The 23,163-nt window shown below is 34.6% G+C and overlaps 1 protein-coding gene across 1 annotated transcript in view; it reads left to right on the plus strand.

Annotated features, from left to right (window-relative positions):
* LOC148275707 (fatty acyl-CoA reductase wat-like) overlaps positions 1 to 23,163 on the plus strand; it is a 96,881-nt gene that overhangs the window by 33,171 nt on the left and 40,547 nt on the right. The window contains exons 2-3 of the mRNA XM_088235309.1: positions 17,434 to 17,718; positions 19,931 to 20,061. Coding sequence (XP_088091435.1) covers positions 17,442 to 17,718; positions 19,931 to 20,061 — 408 coding nt within the window. The 5' untranslated portion in view covers positions 17,434 to 17,441. The remainder of the gene's footprint in view (positions 1 to 17,433; positions 17,719 to 19,930; positions 20,062 to 23,163) is intronic.

Below are 23,163 nucleotides of genomic sequence, written 5' to 3' on the forward strand. Positions count from 1 at the left end.
TTATAATTTACACGCTTATTGAAAGTCAATATATAAATGAATAAACAAAACAACACAAAGAGATAGTCTTTAGCTTAACCACAAATAACTATCGACGTGCTTCAAAACATGCTAAGCATTTTAGGAATCACAATGAACAATAACGAACAAGCTTAAGTTATCGCAATCGTAAGTCAACGCGTGTGTAATCTCTAAGTCAACGCTCATGTCGGTTTGTTTTTTGTTTTCCTCGTAAATAAATACAGTTCACTGGCGAAAAATCGGCGTTTACTGTAAAAAATAATGCAATATATTGCGTTCGCAAAATAGTAAGGAGTATCTAATACAAAAAAGTGAATATTAAATTACGCGACTGCTTTTCTTGACATTTGGCTTGCCAACCGCCGCCGCCGGCTAAATGCAATAAATAGCACGATAAATAACCAATAAATAAATAAAAATAGAATTTTGGAACGTTTTCCGTATTTAAACCGGTGAAATTCAAATATGTGATTGCGCAGCAGGATTATATTTATTTTATTTATTTATTTATTGAACACTATAAGGTTAGGTTCCGTGTCAAAACTCTAAGAACAACCTGACATGTTTATTTAATACATATTCTATATTTATTTTAAATAAATTGTAAATTTATTCAATAAATTCAGTTCAAATTCGTTTTCAACATAAATAATAATCTCTTGATATAAATAATGTTTTTTTTATGATAAACACTAACTAACCAGTTCGTCGGTACTAAATTAAATTTTCACAATCTTTTGACAACAGCATCCAATTTTATTTATTTAACACTTTAAATAGGTACATATTATTCAATTTGTATACATATAAGGGCGGGCCATTAATATTGCCTTAAGGCAATTTCTTTCTACCTACCCAAACCGTTCAGTTTGAGAAAATTACAAATACATGGACATATTGAATCTTACAATTTTATACAAAAATTGAAAACAAAGATTAACAATATAAAAATTAACACTTTACTACGAATATAAAAAATTAACACTATACCATGAAGAGAGGAGAGGGGAACGTAAATATAATGACATTTAATATTAGGTGTGTTGACGCGGATGTTATTATTTATTTATTTAACACTTATATATATATATAATATATATATAATATTTATAATATATATTATTATTAATAACTTATATAGCGCCATTTTCGTAACAAAATACCTCAAGGGCGCTTTACATAGTGATTCTTTTAAATTTATAATTTAACTAAAATAATTTATTTTGTTGTCACATGCTACGGATTTATTCAAATGATTTGGAGAACAAGTGGGTTTTAAGTTTTTTCCGAAACATCACTTCGCTTTCACAGTCTCGCACCTCTGCTGGGAGAGCATTCCATGCCATAGGGCCTGTGACCGCAAATGCGCGTTCACTAAATTTAGTGCGCTGTTTGCGAAGAGGTTTAATAACTTTTCCTCTCGCCGTAGACGTAGCTGATCTAAGCGTTAGACACCTGTCAGCAAGTTCATCTGGAATGCATAGTTCCCTTAGATATTCCGGAGCAGAGTTGTGCATTGACTTATACATAAGCCAACAGAGTAATATAAATCAAAGGGCGGGCATATTGCCTTAAGGCAATTTTTTTCTACCTACCCAAACCGTTCAGTTTGAGAAAATTACCAGTACATGGACATATTGAATCTTACGGTTTTATACAAAAATTAAAAACAAAGATTAACAAATAAAAATATATTAAAAAATAACACTATTCTATGAAGAGAGGAGAGAGGATGGAAAGGAAAGAAGAAGGATAAAGGAACAATTTAAATATAAAGATAGTGACATTTCAATCTTGACTTAAATGTAAATAAAGAAGGGGCGTCTTTAATAGTAGTGGAAAGAAATTAGAATTAAGAAATGATTACACAATCGAGCGGCTACTACAATGAAAGAGGAGGCAAGAAAATTAGAGCGGGGACAGGGTATTAAAGGGGTTCTCTCGTTACCAGAACGAAGAGATAGTCCGTGTTGTGAAAGAGGTTGAAAGAGCTCTCTCAGATAAACAGGCGAAGTGGGATTATTTGAGATATTGTGAAGAAGTGATAGAATGTTGTTTTTTCTATGCCTGATACTGAGCCAGTGTAGTTGCGTGCGATACTCGGTTATGTTGCATTGCGATCGCGAATACGATAAACAATGTTATCACGTCGCTATATTATTTGTGATTAAGCTTTGGGATTCCGGTTTCGTTTCACCCAACGAACTGTATTTATCATCAATTCGGATGCGGAAACATTCATAATAGGTAATGCCATTGTAACAGTTGTTTTGACGCCCGAAGCCATTTTACATAACACAAATCATATCCGAATAAAGTAACGGAGGTCTTCAAATACTCCAAAAACTATTACCCAATCTCTGGTACGTGTTATGCAAGAAGTACCGGATTCGACGGCTCACCATCACTCGTATGTCGGTCGGCGTAAACTGGTACCGGCGTAGCTAATAATCAATAATTCCTGATTGATCTTCTTCCGATTAGCGAGACCAGAAATCGTGTGTTAAAAATACATCTTAAACATAACACTAATGTCTAGTTTCGAAACTCTTTAAAATGTCAAAATTGAAAATATAACATTAAAAATGCAACAAGGAAGTCGAGTCGGCCCCGTGGTGTAATGGTCAGCGCGTTCGCCTGCCATGCAAGAGGTCTCGGGTTCGATTCCCGACATGGTTGATATGATATATTTATTCAAAAGGGTGTTTTCAGACTCGAATATTTCATAGTCCAACAATGTCGAGTAATTATATTTATTTATTCATGCATTTCATGATATATATATATCCAGTTTTTGTTCACTTTGCCTAGCTGTGTGAAACAGTACTTGTGATTTTCTTGTTGTTTTACTGTAGAATTTTTTATTATTTAAATTTAGGTTAATTTATTAAATATAAATCTTGTATAATTTTTAGTTTAATTTAATTTATTTTTTTATAAATCTTGGGTTTAAGAAAATTCAAGTTTTAAAAAAAATAAAAAAACAAAATATTAAGCCATATATGTATGTTAATATTATTAATGTTTGTTAAAGGCAGATTTGCCGTTTATGTTTATAAAAACAATAAAAATATTAAAAAATGTTCAAATGCTTGCAGACTACCTGGATTTCCTCCCTAGGAAATTTATATTTAAATTTATTTCAACAGAGAGGGAAAACATTTTTGAGAAGGGAATATTGAAGTCTAGGCATTTACAGGGCTTATGACCACACTGTGTAGCATTCATCATTCTGCCCATGTTTGAACATCCACATTTCCTCAACTCTTCCATCTGTTGACTTTTGTGAAGTAGAAGAGCTGAAACCTTTATCACGTGGGTGAGATTCATCCGGCTGAACCAAATCACCTACTAGGCAACGCCTGAAAACAATTTTCCAGTTTTTATGCTTCTTCTTTTACCAGGTAGTTAATTCAACAATGTTTGATTATGTCCAAATGCTTGCAGACTGGCTGGATTCCCTTTTCAGCTCTTTCACTTCACAAGTCAACAAATGGAAGAGTTGAGGAAATGTGGATGTTCAAACATGGGCAGAATGGTGAATGTTACACAGTGGCCACTTAAAACTGTCAATGACAGGTCATAAGCCCTGTAAATGTGGCGGCTGTGGCGGCCTCCGTGGTGTAGTGGTAAAGACGCTTGACTCACGCACGGAAGGTCCCGGGTTCGATTCATTCCCGGTGAGAACACAAAAATTAAAATGTGATTTTTCTCAAGCCTGGGTGTTCTGTGATGTAATTCACCACTGTAATTGGGCCTCCTGGTCTGTAGTGGTGCAAAAAAATAAAATTAAAAACTAAATGCCTAGACTTCCATATTCCCTTCTCAAAAATGTTTTCCCTCTCTGTTGAAATAAATTTAAATATTTCATAGTCCCTGGACTGGCACCCGAAGCGTAAGACTGACCACCTTACCTTCTGCATGCTGTCGCTGATTTCCCTTTTGAATTTATTATTATTCAAGTTGAAGATATCACTCGCATTGGCTCCAATAATATTATTGTATAAGTTGCATATTCTATAAATGCACGAATTTTTTATGCATTCGTGTTTACATCAGTGCAGTAAATTAATTTGGTGTACGGGTGCGTTTAAGAGGTACATGGAAATTAATTAAACTTAGTAAATTGGGGCAGTCAATAATGCCATTTAAAAGCTTAAAAAAAAAACACAAAGTCAGCAATCTGTCGTCTATTATCCAAAGAGTTTATTTTTAAATGTACTCTCGCTTCATTATAATGTATGATAGACATTTAATTTATTTATTTTGGAGTTTTCTTTTTTTATATTAGTGATTTTCATAGTATGGGGACCAGGGCCTCGATTATGATGGGAAGATAAAGACGTCATACCTTCACCTTGACGGTATAGTTGAAGATAAATTCCCTCTAGCGATTATTAAGTTATACTACCAATCCCCACCTTCAAGTTTTGGTTTGGTACATCGATATGAATCAAGGGGAAGCGTACGTCACGGTACACATATCGACGCTCTAAAATGACATAGCTTCAGTATGATGTCATAGTTGAAGATAAAATTCTCCCGACCGACTATAAAAATACACTGCCGATACCCCCCCACCATCAAGTTTTGATGTCTAGAACCCCTCGATACGTTTATCTACGTATAAAAAGTGACAAAAATTTTGTTCCACAGAGCAATTTTTCCTTTAATTAAGATTTATTAAAAGTTTTAATCGTTTTGAGGTTGGTACATTTTTTCTTAAAAGCCTATTAAAAATATGAGAGAGAAATAAGTAAGTTTTGAAGTCGAATTAAATTCCGACATAACTGCCACTTAAATAAAATGAACGCCTAGATGTGAAAATTATGTCGCTAGGTTCTGTCCTATTAACAAATAAGAGTATCTAGGCGTCAGACACAGATTATATGCGTCAGAAAATTACCATTTTAAAAAAATAATTTAGTTATTATATTTTTTCCATAGCAAATAGCTGTTAGCAAATATAGGCCTATTTCAACATTATCTTGAATTCATTATATAAATAAAACACGAGTGATACTTTAATCCACAAATTTGGAATATCCAGTGACCGGTTTCATCGCTTATTAAGTTATACCAGTCTCGAAGATGTCGCGAAAGCGATGAAACCGGTCACTGGATATTCCAAATTTGTGGATTAAAGTATCACTCGTGTTTTATTTATATAATAAATTACAATGAACTTCCATCAAGAATTTTCACTTACAAACTTAAATTATCTTGAATACCTAAAATGTTTGAAGATATTATTGATCAGATCAACCGCCTCTAACCTGGTAGATTATACCAAGGTTATTGCATAAGCACTTGAGGATGGTCAGCAGATTGACGTTCTCTATATTGATTTTTCTAAGGCATTTGACAAAGTAGATCATTAAATTCTCATATATAAATTACATGCCTTGTAAATAAGAGATCCATTACTCTCATTTATTAAATCGTATCTTACTTGGTAGGAAACAAAATGTTCTGATAAATAACTATTTGTCAACCAGTGTTGATATTACATCAGGTGTACCTCAGGGTGCTCATTTGGCACCCCTGCTTTTTAATTAGTTTATTAATGATGTTGCTAAATTATTCTCTAACTCTCGCTTTTGGCTCTTGGTGGACGACAACAAAATTCTAAAATAATTCAAACTTTACAAGACTGTTTTCCTCTTCAATCAGACATTAACTCTTTAAACTGATGGTGTAAAGTCAAAAAATTAGAACAAAACATTAAAAACTGCAAAATAATGTCATTTCTTAAAACAAAACAACCGATTTCCTTCGAGTACCTAAAAGAAAACTCCAAAATTTATGTCGTTGTGTCCATCAGAGATTTAGGAGTTGTTTTGGACTATTAACTGACCTACAATGAACATACAGATAAAACAGTAAATAAATCACTGAAATTACTTGGCTTCATTAGCAGAATATTTTCTAATTTTACTCATGTCCATACAATCAAACTGTTCGCCCTCTTCTAGAATATGCTTCCGTGGTCTGGTCTCCATTCTATGTCAATCGCATAAATCACATTGAATCAGTCCAACATCGCTTGCTTCAAAAAGTAGCGTGGACGCTTGGACTAGAGAGAGGTAATTATTCTTATGCTGATATAGAGTCAATGTTCAATATTTCTAGTCTACAAAAACGTAGAACTAATATTGATTCCATATTTATGTTCGGCATACTAAATAGTATAATCGATGTTCCATCATTACTGGGACAAGTAAAATTCAATATTCCGACTCGTAGGTTGAGAAACAATAAAGTACTGTTCATCGATCAGCATAGAACAAACTATGGCCTTCATTCTCCAATGACCCATCTTTGTCGTATTGTTAACTCAAGACAAGATCTGGACTTGTTTTATTTAAGTTTACAGCGATTAAAATGGAGCACTAAATAAATAGTACAAATCTTGTCTCGATGATTGTTTGTCAATGCTTCGTTTTAAAAAACAATTTTAAACTATTCTTTTATATTATATATATTTAAACCCTATAAATTGTATGCATGTACAATGTCCGTTAATAAATAAATAAATAAACCTGTAATAGACTCCCATAATCTCTTCTCGAAAATGTTTCCCTCTCTGTTGTTACAAATTTAGATCTAAATAACTCCTTAGGGAGATAATCCAGCCAGTCTGCAAACATTTGGACATATTTAAACATCAATTAGTTACAAACTATAAAAGCTGTGCGTAAACAAAGTTTTTTTTGAAAACTAATTGATAATAGATATTATATCAGTAAAACAATAAAAGATGATTTATTGTATTTACGGGGACAAATTCGTCATTTTTAATGATGTTTTAAGTGGATGTTTGTCATCTAAAAACTATTTAATTTTGTTTACTTGGATTTTAAAACTTTTGTACAATCATAAAACAATTAGGGATTTGTTTTCAGTTTTTATATGACAAACAGACTAAGGCCTTATTATAAAAACAGGAAAAAATAAGTAAAGTTTACAATTTTTAATTTGAAAAATTACAACAGAAATAGAAAACGTTTTAGAAAAGGGAATAATTACAGTAATTAAAGGGGCTTATGACCTGTCATTCATTGGTTAAATTTGCCACTTTGCAAACTGTGTATTACTTCACAAAAGTCAACAGATGGACAGTTGAGTTGTGTAAAAATAGGCAGAATGGTTAATGTTACAGTGTGTAATATTTAAACCAGCCAATGACAGGTCATAAGTCCTGTAAATTTATTTATTTATTCATACGTACGCCCAATGGGCATTTTAAGGACATATTTATACGTAGAAAATTATTATTAAAAAAGTAAAAAGACTCAATGGTATATAGTAGACTTGGTGGGAGTGGAAGCGGGAGAGAGGTGTGTACAATCGAATTTGATTCTGTGATAGTTTGAAAGAAGACAACTTGTTATCAAAGAAATCAAGACTGGTATGTTTGTTGGCAGACCTGAGAATTCTGGGCATAGGGGAATAGAAACCATAGTTAGTTCTATGGTTATCGGTATGAAAGAGTAAGTTTTGTCTGAGGATTTTAGTTAGGATATTTAATTTTATTGAGCTCGGTAGTTCAGGCGCATCAAAGAGTGAGTTGAGAATTTTAAATAGGACTAGAAGGTCGGATTTATTTCGACGGTCTTGAAGAGAAGATATATTTAAGCTAATTTCTAACTCATTATACGTATATTGGTCTCCGGATAAGCCCATCCTCCAGCCTATCTTTCTCAAAAATCGATGTTGAACTGATTCAATATTCTCAATGTGAGCATCATAAAGTGGAGACCAGATCACAGAGAAATTCTCTAGATGCGGGCGAACTTAAAATGCCTAGAATTCCATATTCCCTAGTCAAAACGTTTTCCCTCTCTGTTGCAACAAGTTTAGATTAAGTTGATAGTTTAAAGGGACGAATATAGTTGGCATCGTGATGTAATGGTCAGCGCGTTTGCCTACCATGCAAGAGGTCTCGGGTTCGATTGCCGACATGGTTGATATAAAATATTTATTTTAAAGGGTGTTGAATGAAAGTAGGCTGAGTGATCTCTCAGGCGAATGTGTGGTAAAACTATGTACGATAGATGCGCAAATGTTGAGATCCGTACAATATGTTAGGCTGAGACAAGCATTGTCGACAAAATCAAGAAAGGAGCTCTGCGCCGGTTTGGACATGTAGGACGAATGGACAGCGAGAGAACGGCTAAGAATATTTACAATGCGAATGTTGATGGATGCAGAAATAGAGGAAGACCGAGAAAGATATGGCATGACCCAATCCGACAAATACTTAAAGATGGACATGTCAAAAGTCGGAATAATCGGCGCGCGTGCATGAGAAGATGTATGAATGTAGAGGAAGCGAGATCTGTATGCAAAGATAGAGTGTTGTGGCGTTCTATCCTCTCTGCCTACCCTTACGGGGAAACGGCGTGATAGTGTGTTTGTTCGAACCTAAACTTATATCTTATATCTTCCATTATATTTGTGTTAATTTTACTCCAGTATTTTTCTACGCCGATGTCTTTCAAAACGTAATACCGGCCTAAAACGACGTTTACCTATATATTAAAAAAAAAAAAAACAATTTTTCCTACATTGAATTCAAGGAAAACAGCGTATATTCTTTAAAAAGATTGCTTCGCAAACCTAACAATTTTGTGTGATATTCCAAAGTAAATATTGTTCAAGTATTTTTATACAAAAGCGTTTTTTAAAATTATTATTTAGTCTTGCGTAAGCACATTTTTCTGTAAATAATTGTTGTAATTACAAAGTTATTTATTATGAAAATAATAGTCGGGTTGTGGTCCCGTGGCTAGTGTCTCGGACTCACAGACCAAAGGTCCGTGGTTCGAATCCCACTCTACCCCAACTTGATTCCATTTTCTAATAGTGAGTTATTTACAACTCGTTGAGAATGGCCCTCAAAATTAAATATTTGGGTAAATCATAAGAACGCAAATATTTCTTTTTCCTTAAAAAAAAAAAAAAAAAAAGACGAGTGATACTTTGATCCACAAATTTGGAATATCCAGTGACCGGTTTCATCGCTTTCGTGACATCTTCGAGACCTGGTATCTTTATTAAGGAGTTTAATGTATTTATACAAAACAGGTGAGGATAGATAAATAAAAATTATATGAAAGTAAATTAAATAAAGTTATTTTTATTTAAATTTATTTCAACAGAGAGGAAAAACGTTTTTGAGAAGGGAATATGGAAGTCTAGGTATTTACAGGGAAATAAATCCGACCTTCTAGTTCTATTCGAAATTCTCAACTCACTCTTTGATGCGCCTGAACTACTGAGCTCAATAAAAATAAATATCCCAACCAGAAACCTCAGACAAAACTTACTCTTTCATACCGATAACCATAGAACTAACTATGGTTTTCATTCCCCTATGCCCAGAACTCTTGGGTCTGCCAACAAACATACCAGTCTTGATTTCTTTGATAACAAGTTGTCTTCTTTCAAACGATCACTGAATCAAATTCAATTATAAACACCTCTCTTCCGCTTCCACTCCCACCAAGTATACTATATACCATTAAGTCTTTCTACTTTTTTTATAATAATTTTCTATTTTCTTAAAAATGCCCATTGGGCCGTATCTTTAAATATATGATTCCTTTGTACGTGTGATGTCACGGTACTTCTCCTAAACAGTTTAACCGATTTACGTGCGGTTTTTAGATAAATATAGATCTTTGCGCTGTGCGTGATCGTAGATATTAAAATCTTCAATCGAATATGTAAGAAAGAAGTAAGAAGCATAAATGTTTTATTAATTGATCTACCAGGGTTGCATTCGAGGAGAGTGCATTTGTAAAAAATGGAAAGATGTTGTTTTTTTGCGTATAAAAATGTTTGTTATAGAATGTTTACAAACAGCATTTGTTTTTTGTGGATCTAAATCAGATTATTTCCTTAAATTCCTTATAATTTCAACACATTTATTCATTTTAGTAACACTGAAATAATATTAAGTTCGATACATTTTTAAAAATCGTATTCCTACAAAAGTACACCCCTTTGTTGGTGAGGAGACCGGAGTTTGACGTTTGCAAAAATAATGACATATTTGAAAAAATATTTATTTCATGTTTTGGAATTCAACCATAAACAAGTACTTACTTAAATTCAATATTTTTATTAACATTGACAATTTTAAGTTTTGAAATTTAATCACAAACAAGTACCTAGGTACCTACTTCTCAATGAAAAGTCTTTTGCCTACGTTCGGGCAGGACAACGTCTGTCGGGTCTGCTAGTATATAAATAAATATGGAACAAAAATAATAAAGATACGCTGCGATTGGTGTGCCAATGCAGTGCCTTTTGCACCATTAAGTGCGGAAAGGTAATGATGAGTAATAATTTTCAGAGCCATACCGTGAAACTTCAGAAGAATATGATTTTCGTATTAAATTTCATTAAAACTTCTCATTCCTAAATGAATTACTAAAAACATGTTTATATTTCGCTTTGTGCTTGTGACCCCTTAATAATAATTTTATCAGCACATTTCAGTACCTATAACAGTATATCATTTCATTTGTCGCTAGTTTTCTCCATACTTTCATTTTCTATAGTGGGCCAGCACGCATGGGAATGTAATATGCAGACCACGCATATATATAGAATTGAAAAATGACAGACGTAAAACAAATGCAACTACCTATAGACAGAATGGTGAATGACAAACAAATAAATAGTTTGTTTTTACACCACGATGTTTCATAATGAGAATTTCAGCCCTGCGGGAAATCGGATACAAAAAATGTTTTCTTGCGCGCAGTAAAAATTAGAAAATTAAATGAACTAAAATTAAAGAAAATCGGGCTGTGGTCCCGTGGCTAGTGTTGCGGACTCACGGATCAGAGGTCCGAGGTTCGAACCCCACTCTACCCCAACTTGATTTCCATTTTCTAATAGTGAGTTATTTACAACTCGTTGAAAATGGCCCCAAAATCGAAATATTTGGGTAAATAATAAGAACGCAAATATTTACTTTTCTAAAAAAAAAAAAAAAATTAAAAAAAACGCACTACTTTAAACGATGTAACTGGTTTAAATACGCTAATGATATGAAAGCTGTGAAGGATATCCGGTTTGCTTACCGTTAACAAACCAATCGGAAGAACTGACAGAGAAGAACCTCTGACGTCACACGTGAAATTATTCCAGAAATACAAAACTTTAAAGAATCATAGCGCTGATATTTCGGTATATAAAAAAAGTAATAAAGTAAATTGGCTGAGTTTAATAGTACTACTACCATCACGCCATTTCTCTGTAGGGGTAGGCAGAGAGAATGGACCACCACACACGTCAATCCTGGCATACATTTCTATATGCATACATCTTGCCATACATGCCCTTCGGTTCTGCCTGCTTTTGACATGACCAGACTTTAGATTTTGGTTTATCTGATCATGCCACGTCTTCCTCGGTTGCCCTCGTCTCACGTTCCCGTCCATTTTCGCCATATATACTTGTTTTACCATTCTTTTGTCGTCCACTCGTTCTACGTGATCGAACCATCTCAGAAACCCCCTCTTAATCTTATCAATTATACTTGACTCAGATTTACACTCTCGCCTAATTTCATCATTCGTAACCCTGTCATACATAGATATTCCACACACACGTCCCAAGAGATGGCATTTCAACCGCGTTCACTCGGCTTTCATCCTTCCTCTGCCAGTTCCATGTTTCACTTCCATACATAAGTGTCGGGACTAAAACTCCGTTGTGCACTGCCAGTTAAGCTTCGATTGGCACATTTTTATTAGCAATTACTGCGCTTAGTAGGCTGTTTATTTTGTTGCCCGCATTCACTCTCCTGTCAACATCTTTTTGGTTTAATAATTTTTTAATAAATAAAAAAAAGACATAATCAACATAACTTGTCAAGATAATTTGTGTATGTGGGAAGCATGTTTTCAAGAGATGGAAGAGTAGAAAAAGATGTTGAAAGGAAAGTGAATGCGGGCAACAAAATGAACGGAGCACTAAGCGCAGTAATTGCTAATAAAAATATGTCAATCGAAGCTAAACTGGCAGTGCACAACGGAGTTTTAATCCCGACACTTATGTATGGAAGCGAAACATGGAACTGGGAAAGGAAGGATGAAAGCCGAATGAACGCGGTTGAAATGCGGTCTCTAAGACGAATGTGTGGGAAATCAATGTATGACAGGGTTACGAATGATGAAATCAGGCGAGAGTGTAAATCTGAGACAAGTATAATTGATAAGATTAAGAAAGGGTCTCTGAGATGGTTTGGTCACGTAGAACGAATGGACGACGAAAGAATGGTAAAACAAGTGTATATGGTGAAAGTGAACGGTAACGTGAGACGAGGGCGACCGAGAAAGACGTGGCATGATCAGATAAACCAAAATCTTATGTTTGGTCATGTCGAAAGCAGATAGAACCGATGGGCATGTATGTTAAGATGTATGAATATAGGAATCTATGCCAGGATAGACGAGTGTGGCGGTCCATTCTCTTTGCTTACCCCTACGGGGAAATGGCGTGATGGTAGTAGTAGTAGTAAAAAAAGACACTCAACAAATTGCAAAAATATAACGTGGTATTTCCCTAATATTCTATTTTGAATGAGTTACTGTGAGTTCTTTTGATTATTATATCAAGCAATATTTTGAGTTTGTCCAAATTTTTGTAGACAAGGACTGGATTCAACTCCCTGGGGAGCTGTTAACATTAACATATTACAACAGAGATAAAGAACATTTTATAGAAGGTAATGTAGAAGTCTAGGCATCTACAGGGCTTATGACCTGTCATTGGCTGGTTTAAGTGGCCACTTTACACACTGTGTAACATTCACCATTTTGCCTATGTTTGAACATCCATATTTCTTCAATTCTTCTATCTGTTGATTTTAGTGAAGTTAAAGAGCTGAAACCTTTATTATTGTAAAGAGATTCATTTGACTGAATTATTTCACATACTAGGCAACGCCTGAAAACAATTTTCTAATTGAACACATAGATTCTTTTATTATGCGTTTTATAATATAAATAATAAAGGTATACATAAATGAAATTTAATTCAATTCATTTATTCAATTCAATTCAATTAATTTATTTAAAAACTAACATACTTTAACAATATTTTGAGTTTTTCCAAATTTTTGTAGACAAGGACTGGATTTAACTCCCTGGGGAGCTGTTTATATTAACATATTACAACAGATGGGGGCTAAATTTCTAACTGTCTATGCGCTCTGTAGCTGCAAGACGTCCTGTAATCTAGCTCCTATACAGATAGCATAACAGTATAATTTTTTATTGATCTTAATTGAAAACGAGGAACTAGAATCCCAACCATCCATGCGCTCTGTAGCTGCAAGACGTACTGGGATATTTATTAATTGTACAGCGCCCTTGAGGTGATTTTCACAAAAATGGCGCTATATAAATTATCCAACTATATATATAGAAATTGAAAAAATAACATTTTCAGGCGTTGCCTAGTATGTAGGTGAAATAATTCAATTATACGAATCTCACCCGCATAAAAAAAGGTTTCAGCTCTTTAACTTCACAAACATCAACAGATGAAAGAATTAAAGGAAAATATATGTTTAAATATGGGCAAAATGGTGAATGTTACACAGTGTTTAAAGTGGCCACTCAAACCAGCCATTGACAGGTCATAAGCCCTGTAGATGCCTAGACTTCTATATTACCTTCTCTAAAATGTTCTTTATCTCTGTTGTAATATGTTAAATTATATCAAGCGTTTCGCAAAAACCTTCATGAGTCCTGTTTTATGATTGAGGGGTCACGCAAATCAGAATTCAGTTGAAATTGTGTCAAATTGACCTCGTTCATATAATTTTTAATCCATTTAACATAGTCGGCGCACATTCTTATGGTTTTCACGACCTTGTCAAGATGCGTCATACTGACCTTAGACATAAGTAATTCAAATCTGTGTCGCCAAAAACCAAATCTTCTAGGAAATAACACAGCATATGAAATAACTATGCAAATATTATTATTAATTTTGAGCTCAATTAAATTAAATATCCCAACTAGAAACTTCAGACAAAACTTACTCTTTCATACCGGTAACCGTAGAACTAACTATGGTTTTCATTCCCCTATGCCCAGAATTCTCAGGTCTGCCAACAAACATACCAGTCTTGATTTCTTTGATAACAAGTTGTCTTCTTTCAAACGATCACTGAATCAAATTCAATTATAAACACCTCTCTCCCGCTTCCACTCCCACAAAGTCTACTATAAACCCTTGAGTCTTTCTAATTTTTTTACAATAATTTTCCATGTATAAATGTGTCCAGAAAAATTCCCATTGGGCGTATATATAAATAAAAAAGCAATTTCTTTACATTAATTAAATAAATAAATTCCGGAGTCGAATAAAATCTCAGAATGTAAAATTCGAAAAACATTTTTCTTTTTAAATAAACTTTTTATTTATAGTGGCCGACCGAAAAATAATCAATATTTTGCGTACGTCCAAATGTTTGCAGACAGGCTGGATTTCCTCCCGAGGGAGTTATTTGGATCTAACTTTGTTGCAACAGAGAGGAAAAACATTTTTGAGGAGGCAATATGGAAGTCCAGGCATTTACAGGGCTTATGACCTGTCGTTGGGTGGTTTAAGTGGCCATATTACAATTGTGTAACATTTACCTTTTCACCTAGGTATGTTTAAACATCCGTATTTCTTTAATTCTTCCATCTGTTGATTTTAGTATGGTTAAAAAGCTGAAACCTTTATCGTTGTGAAGAGATCCATCTGGTCGAATTGTTTCACATACTAGGCAACGTCTTAAACCAGCCGATGACAGGTCATAAGCCCTGTAAATGCCTATTCTTCCATATTCGTCGTTCGTATAAGTCGTTCAAGATCATCGAGTTGCTCACAGCTTAAATCAGTCATGGAAACATCAGCGTAATCTAGAATGGGTAGTAGTAATGCTTGTACAAGGGTGCATTTAGTATTAATGGGTAAGAATTTTTGCTACCTTCTAAGTGAGTGTAGACTGAAAAATATTTTGCGGCTTAATTCATTAGTATGAGCTCGCCAGCAGAGATGTTCATTCATTTGTACTCCTAGATTTTTTACGGATTTCCTGTATTGAATATTGGTACCATTGACGTTAAGAGGATTAAGTGAAGATACGTCTAGCTTACTAAGCAATATTTGACTATCTGCAAACATTATTTGTGTTTTAGATGGGTTTATTAGTAAACCATACTCTTTTATCCATGTTGACACGAAATTTAGTCTATCAGACATCGATTCTATTGCTTCGCTGGTGTTTTCAGGTCTGCAATGAAGATATAGTTGTAAATCATCTACATAGAGATGATATGAACAATTGAGACAAGGCTCTGGATATGGATCTGTTCCATGTATCCGAAGGGGTTTTTCGGAGCAGGATTCTCCAATTATTTTGACATGAGTCTCTCATGTATTTTTTTCTTTTTTTATAATATGCACGTATTGAATAAATGTTTGTTGTGTAAATGTTATATTTAATTGAATAGATAAATAAATGAATTGAATAATATATTATAATTACGCTCCCAAGTGCAAGAAAAAATTCGTTGCTTTTGACATAATATATTAGTATATTTATGCACTTCTCTCTTATATTTTAATTGACAACGTAACAGTTATTTTTCTCAAATATTTGGCGGCAAAAGAGAAAGTTCTAGCGATTATCCAACTTTGGTCCGAATGTTCCTGACCACTTTGAAGACTAATGTCGTGGGCGAGATGACCACGGATTTTGAGACGTCACTGACAGTTCGTTTGAATCAAATTAAGAACGTCTTCGAAAAGATAGTTCTGGTGGTTCAACAAATCGATAAAAATAAGTCGTTGAATGAATTAAAATTTGATCAATACATTTTTTTTGCAACACTTTATTTATTGGTATCTATAATGTATGATGTATGCCTAGAGAGAGAATTGGCGATGAACGAAAGTAAGTTAAAAGTTATGGTTTTTGAAAGAGGAAGAGAGGTTACTGACTGCATAATAAATGTAAACAACGAATGTATTAAACAAGTAGAAAGTTTGTGTATCTGGGAAGCATGTTTTTAAGAGATGGATGAATAGAAAAAGATGTTGAAAGGAGAGTGAATGAGAGTGAATGCGGACAACAAAATGAACGGCGCACTAAGCACAGTAATTTCTAATAAAAATATATCAATCAAAGCTAAACTGGCAGTGCACAGCGGAATTTTAGTTCCAACACTTATGTATGGAAGTAAAACATGGAACTGGCAGAGTAAGGATGAAAGCCGAGTGAACGCGGTCGAAATGCGATCTCTGACAAATTTTTGGGAAATCAATGTATGACAGGGTTACGAATGATGAAATCAGGCGAGAGTGTATATCTGTGTCAGGTATAATCGATGAGATTAAAAAAGGGTCTCTGAATGGTTTGGTTGTGTAGAACGAATGGATGACGAAAGAATGGGAAAACAGGTATACATGGTGAAAATAAACGGTAACGTGGGACAAGGACGACCAAGAAAGACGTGGCAGGATCAGATAAACCAAAATTTTAAGTCTGATTATGTTAAAAGCAGACAGAACCGAAGGGCATGCATGACAAGATGTATGAATTTGGAAGAAGCTTGAAATATATATACCAGGATAGACGTGTGTGGCAGTCCATTCTCGTGGCGTGATGATAGAAGTTGTTGTGAATACTTTATTTTTATTTATTGAACATTTTTATTTATTTATTTATTTATTAATGAAATCATATAGTCTTTATATAAAAAAACAAGGTACAAAAGAACAATTTTAAAAAGTAAGACCAATTACAGATTTCACACTAATGAATGCAGGAGGAGAGGGGAAAAATAATTTAATTCTAAAAAAGTAAAAATAAAAATATTACATAAAAAGTTCATATAAAGGAGAAGACATTGTAAAGCTACTCTACTTTCCTCCCTCTCTCTCTGCTTCCATGAACATTTCAATTTAATTGTAAAAAAATCACAACTAACAATAAATTATTCGATGCAGGTAGTAGATGTAGGTAAGTATAAATTAAGAGTTGAAATCAAATTATTAAAATGAAAAGTTTAAATTAAAATTAAGTTGAAAGTTTAAATTAAAAGTTAAAATTAAGAATTAAAATTAAAAAGTTAAAATTGAAAGACAAAATTAAGAATCAAATTAAAAGTTAAAAGTCAAGCAGGAGATAAATTTAAAATGTCTTTCACTGATCTGATGATTTTGGAAAAGGTAATATATGGAAGTCTAGGCATTTACCTTATTGTTACACATATGCACGTTATTTTCCAATTCAGTTCCCTATGCACCATCGTACTCGGATTAGAGTTTTATGATGATGATGATGGAGTCCAATCCCAAAATATTTAAATACGTTGTTTTTTGTTGCAGATTTCAAAATGGTGTCCATTCCGCTGATCGACAACATGGCAGACGCACTGGCCAGAACTTCGGTGGCCAGCGAAGGAGAAGCCGTCAGGAGTATAGTGGTCACGAAGAAACCAAAAATGGACGATTTTATCAGTGATAACAATAATAACAGCAGCGAAAATAACAACCTCAAGAATCAACAACCAATCGTGGCTTACTCCAACGAAAATGAGGAGAATTTGACAAGATTAACAGACCTACAAGAATTCTACAAAGGAACCAATATCTTTGTCACCGGAGGAACTGGTAAGTCAATGTTGTGTATGTTAAACATGTCTTTGTAATACCCGTATATAATATGGAATCCCCAATATAAAATCTGTACCTCAGAGGCAGAAATCCAAACGTCAAATGTTCAACAAAAGTCTAAAGAATCTACTTTCTCTATGTGATTTATAATAAATTATAGCCATAGAATTAAGAAAAGTCCAGAAAGCGTATACGAGCATCAAACAGAACGTGACTAAACTACTCATAAATGAGTAGTTTTACGTTTGGACCCATTAGTTTCTTTGCAGACGTCGTTCAGTACGCAACTCCTGATTTGAATTCAACTAGGCCGTGTTGTGTCCTTTTAAAGTGTAAAAATACTGCTAGGATCTTAAAGAAACCGGATGAGATCACATTTCATGTGTAATTAGCAAATGTATGTGCAAGTAGCAAATACATTACTTAAAAATTGAATTATTTTTTCATCTGTCAGATTGTCAAAGAAATCTAAATGGACGTTTCGTTAGTGTTGCCAGGGTAGTAAATTTGTTTACTCTACTTTGCTCATCTAGTGAGAGAACTAATAAAAATTGGGTCTCGGATTAAACAACTCTGTGGTGAACATTTGACCGACATTATCTTTAAAACATCAAATATCATTTAACGTGATATTAAAATATCAGTTTTATGTCAAATAAAATTTGTTTTATATTTTAAGTTCAATGTTCATTCATTCAATAACTCTTATCAAATGACCCTTTACTTATCTACTCTGTTGAGTCAATCAATATTTCCGCGTGCACAATAAAATTTAAGAGAAATTAACCAATTGCTTTTTTTTTTACCTTATATTTGTGTTATGATCATATTTTTTCCCATCGTGCAATATTATGCGGCGACATCATGAATGCGCGTGGCGAAAGTGGGGCATAGAGGGGGCATTTTTGGACACAGTCTGATGTATTCAAATATGATTCTACGCTCCTTCTGGACTATTCTTAATTCTATGTTTATAGCATCAATTTGTATTTTCAGTATCTGGGTTTTTCATTATAAGACTTACGTTTTTTTCAAAATCAATGAACATGATCATAAACTGCATACGAAAATCGAAATGTCATTTCATCGTATTCTGGTTTTGCATCCGTCTACCTCTGAGGTACAGAAATATATATTAACAATCTAGAAAGGATGGTAAATGTAGATGACCAAAGAATGGTAACACAGATATGTATGGTGAAAATAAATGGCAACGTAGGACGAGGATTAACAAGAAAGACGTGGCATGTTCAAATAAAGCTAGCTCTCAAGTTTGGTCATGTCAAAAGCAGACATATCCAAAGGGCATGTATGACAAAACGCATGAATTTGGAAAAAAACAGGAATTTATGTCAGAATAGACGGGTGTTTCAGTACTTCTTCTTCTTTTTTTCCAAATCCGCTCCTAAGTGTGGCATGTGGACATCACCAGTTGCCTCCAGGAGACCCTATCGCCAGCCAGCATTTTTGCCTCTTCCCACGTCAATCCAGCGTCTCTTGATTCCGCCGAATAAAGCCTAAAGATTGTCATTGGCGGCCTTCCAGGACGGCGTGGCGTGAGCCCGCAGGTTTAAAGAAAGGGCAACTTGGGTTTAGGTTATCCTGAGGCGTGCGTAGCACGTGTCCAGGCCAGGTCCACCGCCGCATCCTCAAGACGCTTCCTATGGGAGGCTGCTGCGTCCGTTCTCGGACTTCAATGTTAGTTATAAAATCGAACCACCTTATACCTAATATTCTCCTCAAGCACTTACTCTCAAAACTCAGAAGTTTGGTGTTTTGAGCTTTGGTAAGGTGCCAAGATTCGCACCCATATAGGAGTACTGGCATTATACAAGAGTTGACCGAGTATAGACTAGAGTTGCAGACAACACGCATCATGTTAAAGGTTGCTCCAGCAATTCCTAGGCGGGTTGCGAGCTCTTTGTGCATGCTTCCATCCTCAGTTATGTGAACTCCCAAAAAATTTAAAGCGGTCAACTTTCTCAATCCTCTGACCATTGTTACGTTACATCCTCTCTATTTACCTGTGCGGTAAGAACGAGTAAAAGAACCTTCAAATAATTGAAGGTGAGTTTGATTTAGGAAGATTTTTTTTAAATTTAGGAAGCCAGGAATAGTATCGATAACTGCTGTTATTTACTTAACACTACAATTTGTCTGAAAACCGTTGGACTTACTCAAAATATTGCAAAACATTTTTTTTTAACAGGATTTCTGGGGAAGCTTCTTCTGGAAAAGCTGCTGAAGTCTTGTCCTCAAATCGAGGGTATTTTCCTTCTCGTCCGAGTCAAGAAAGGAAAAGATGTGCATGCAAGAGCTGATGAAATATTTGATGAACCGGTGAGTATGTTATCTCTCTCCCTACTGTTATGTGCCGATGTAGTGTAGCACACAGAAATTCAATATTCGAAGTCCAACAGATCAATTGAGAAGACACAAAGATGTTGTATATTAATTTATTTACTTGAAAGACATTACATAAAGCATTTTACTATTACACTTGAAAGCTACCGTGTATATTAAAACCAAGTATTACGTCAGAGGGACGTAGTAACCTCGAGAGATCACATTTCTAATTCTTCCTCAAAGGACTGTGTAGGAACTTATATAAACAATTTTGAGTCCTTGTGGAAGGGATAAGTAAAGATAAAAATAGTTATTTTTATCTTCACGGTTATTTATGTCTACATGCCCCATTTGGCGATGCATGTGGTACTTTACTAATGGATTCTGTTAGTTGCCTTTTAAAATAGCAGCTATATATATATATATATATAGTTGGATAATTTATATAGCGCCATTTTTGTGAAAATCACCTCAAGGGCGCTGTACAATTAATAAATATCCCAGTACGTCTTGCAGCTACAGAGCGCATGGACGGTTGGGATTCTAGTTCCTCGTTTTCAATTAAGATCAATAAAAAATTATAACAGATAGGAGCTAGATTACAGGACGCCTTGCAGCTACAGAGCGCATAGACAGTTAGAAATTTAGCCCCCATTTACAAATTTTAAAAATTGACAAATAAATTTAGTGTATTAATGATAGTAAAAAAATAAAAATAATATGAATAATAAAAAGGAGTAAGATTACAACACGTCTTGCAGCTACTAAGCGCATAGACGATTGGAATTCTAGACCCCATTTATAAAATTTAGGTATTTTTAAGTTGGTATATGAAAGCTAGATAACCAATCATCGTGCAGCTACAAAGCGCATGGACGAGTGGAATTCTAGCAAAGTTAGAATGATATCAATAAATTTATAAAAAATAGAGCAAAGTAGTAAGTTTGTCAAGTGTTCATGCCAAGAACTAAGCAATAAAAAACTAAATAAATAAAGCACTGTATCAACTCCATGGTTAACAAAGGGAGATAGATGTCCGAAGAGAATCTTTTGTAGACAGTAGGTAGATATCGTCACCATGTGGTCCACTAGGCTGCTGGAGAATTTCTGGAAACGCACGTGTGTAGACTGGGGGATTATTTTTATTTATTTATTTTTTATTTTTGCACCACAACAGGCCAGGAGGCCCAATTACAGTGGTGAATTACATCACAGAACACCCAGGCTTGAGAAAAATCACATTTTAATTTTTGTGTTCTCACCGGGAATCGAACCCGGAACCTTCCGTCTGTGAGTCAAGCGTCTTGACCACTACACCACGGAGGCCGCCAATTGCCTATTGTTCCAACGACTTGGCGTCCATTTTGGTCCGTATTATTTCATTTTATGAGACGCAACATTCCTGTTCAATTCACATTTTTAAATGAATATTTTTTTGTATAAGTTAGTTATAGAAGTTTGATTTATCATTTTGTATGTTATTAGAAGGCAGATATTTGAAATTTTATGTATTTATCAATAAATGTCAGTTCACTTTTAATAGCACTGTTGTAATTTATTAATTATGGGTGTAGTGTTCCAAATAGCAAAATTTAGGTACTTTCGCGTCAAAAGCTGGTGGATTCTTAAACGGTTTTAATGATTCACATAAAATTTTATGATTTAAAGGTTACAGGCGCACTATTTTTTGAAAGTTTCCATTGTTCACTATTTGTCACATATATTGTTAAGAATAAAGTATAAAACAATGCTATTAAATAAATAGTCTTCTTTTTTCCACTGCTTGTCTAAAACATGACTACACTACTACACACTAACGACTTATAAACAGCTGTAGATAACAGAATTTAAAATACATGGTTTTGGGATTACAAATAACGGTAAGATAAGATAAGTGTCATCCCATAGGGGAGACCCATTATTTTAGCAGATGGCTTAAATACTATGTGCATCTGAGAGCTAGGTACCAATCTAACATCTTGGGTGGTACGTTATTATCTACCCCCAGCTGATAAAATGCAACATGTGCCCTATATAAGTGGTAAAACCATAACAAGTACAGAAACTGGCTTTTAGTACAGAATGTTTTTCAGTGTCCATGTGAAATACGACCAGAATTAAAATCTCAAATCTGAGGAACATAGAGGAAACATTGACTCCAAATTCTTGTTTAGTTTTTTAAATAGCTTGATAATAATCGCCCTCGTGGCGTAATGGTCAACGCGTTTGCCTACCATGCAAGAGGTCTCGGGCTCGATTCCTGACATGGTTGATATGAAATATTTATTCAAAAGGATGTTTGTACACTTGAATATTTCATAGTCCCTGGGCTGGTATTGACTCCAAACTCTTGTTGGGTTTTTAGTAGCTTGATAATAATCGCCCTCGTGGCGTAATGGTCAACGCGTTTGCCTACCATGCAAGAGGTCTCGGGCTCGATCCCCGTCATGGTTGATATGAAATATTTATTCAAAAGGATGTTTGTACACTTGAATATTTCATAGTCCCTGGGCTGGTATTGACTCCAAACTCTTGTTTAGTTTTTTTAAATAGCTTGATAATAATCGCCCTCGTGGCGTAATGGTCAACGCGTTTGCCTACCATGCAAGAGGTCTCGGGCTCGATTCCCGACATGGTTGATATGAAATATTTATTCAAAACGATGTTTGTACACTAGAATATTTCATAGTCCCTGAAGCGTAAGACTGATCATCTTACCCCAATGTTACAAAAAATATTAAGATACGCTGTGATTAGTGTACCAATGCAGTGCCCTGTGTACCATAAGGTACGGAAAGGGAATGATGATGATGATGATAATAATTGACTTGATAATAATTGGAGTAGGCACAGAGGATAAAACGCCATATTACTCTGTCTTTTCATACATACTTCTTCTCATGCATGCAGGCCGATTATTCCTAGTCTTTAAATGTCAATCTTCAAGTATTTGATCGTGCCATGCCTTTCTCGGTCTTCTTCGTTTTCTGCATCCAACATTCGCATTGCAGATCCTTTAAGCCGTTATTTCGTTGTCCATTCGCTTCACATGTCCAAACCACCGCAGCACCCCATTCTTGATCCTGTCGATAATGC

This window comes from Micrasema longulum, unplaced genomic scaffold (assembly GCF_059751315.1).
Source record: "Micrasema longulum isolate JH-2025_06_02 unplaced genomic scaffold, ASM5975131v1 h1tg001358l, whole genome shotgun sequence".
NCBI classification, from domain to species: domain Eukaryota; kingdom Metazoa; phylum Arthropoda; class Insecta; order Trichoptera; family Brachycentridae; genus Micrasema; species Micrasema longulum.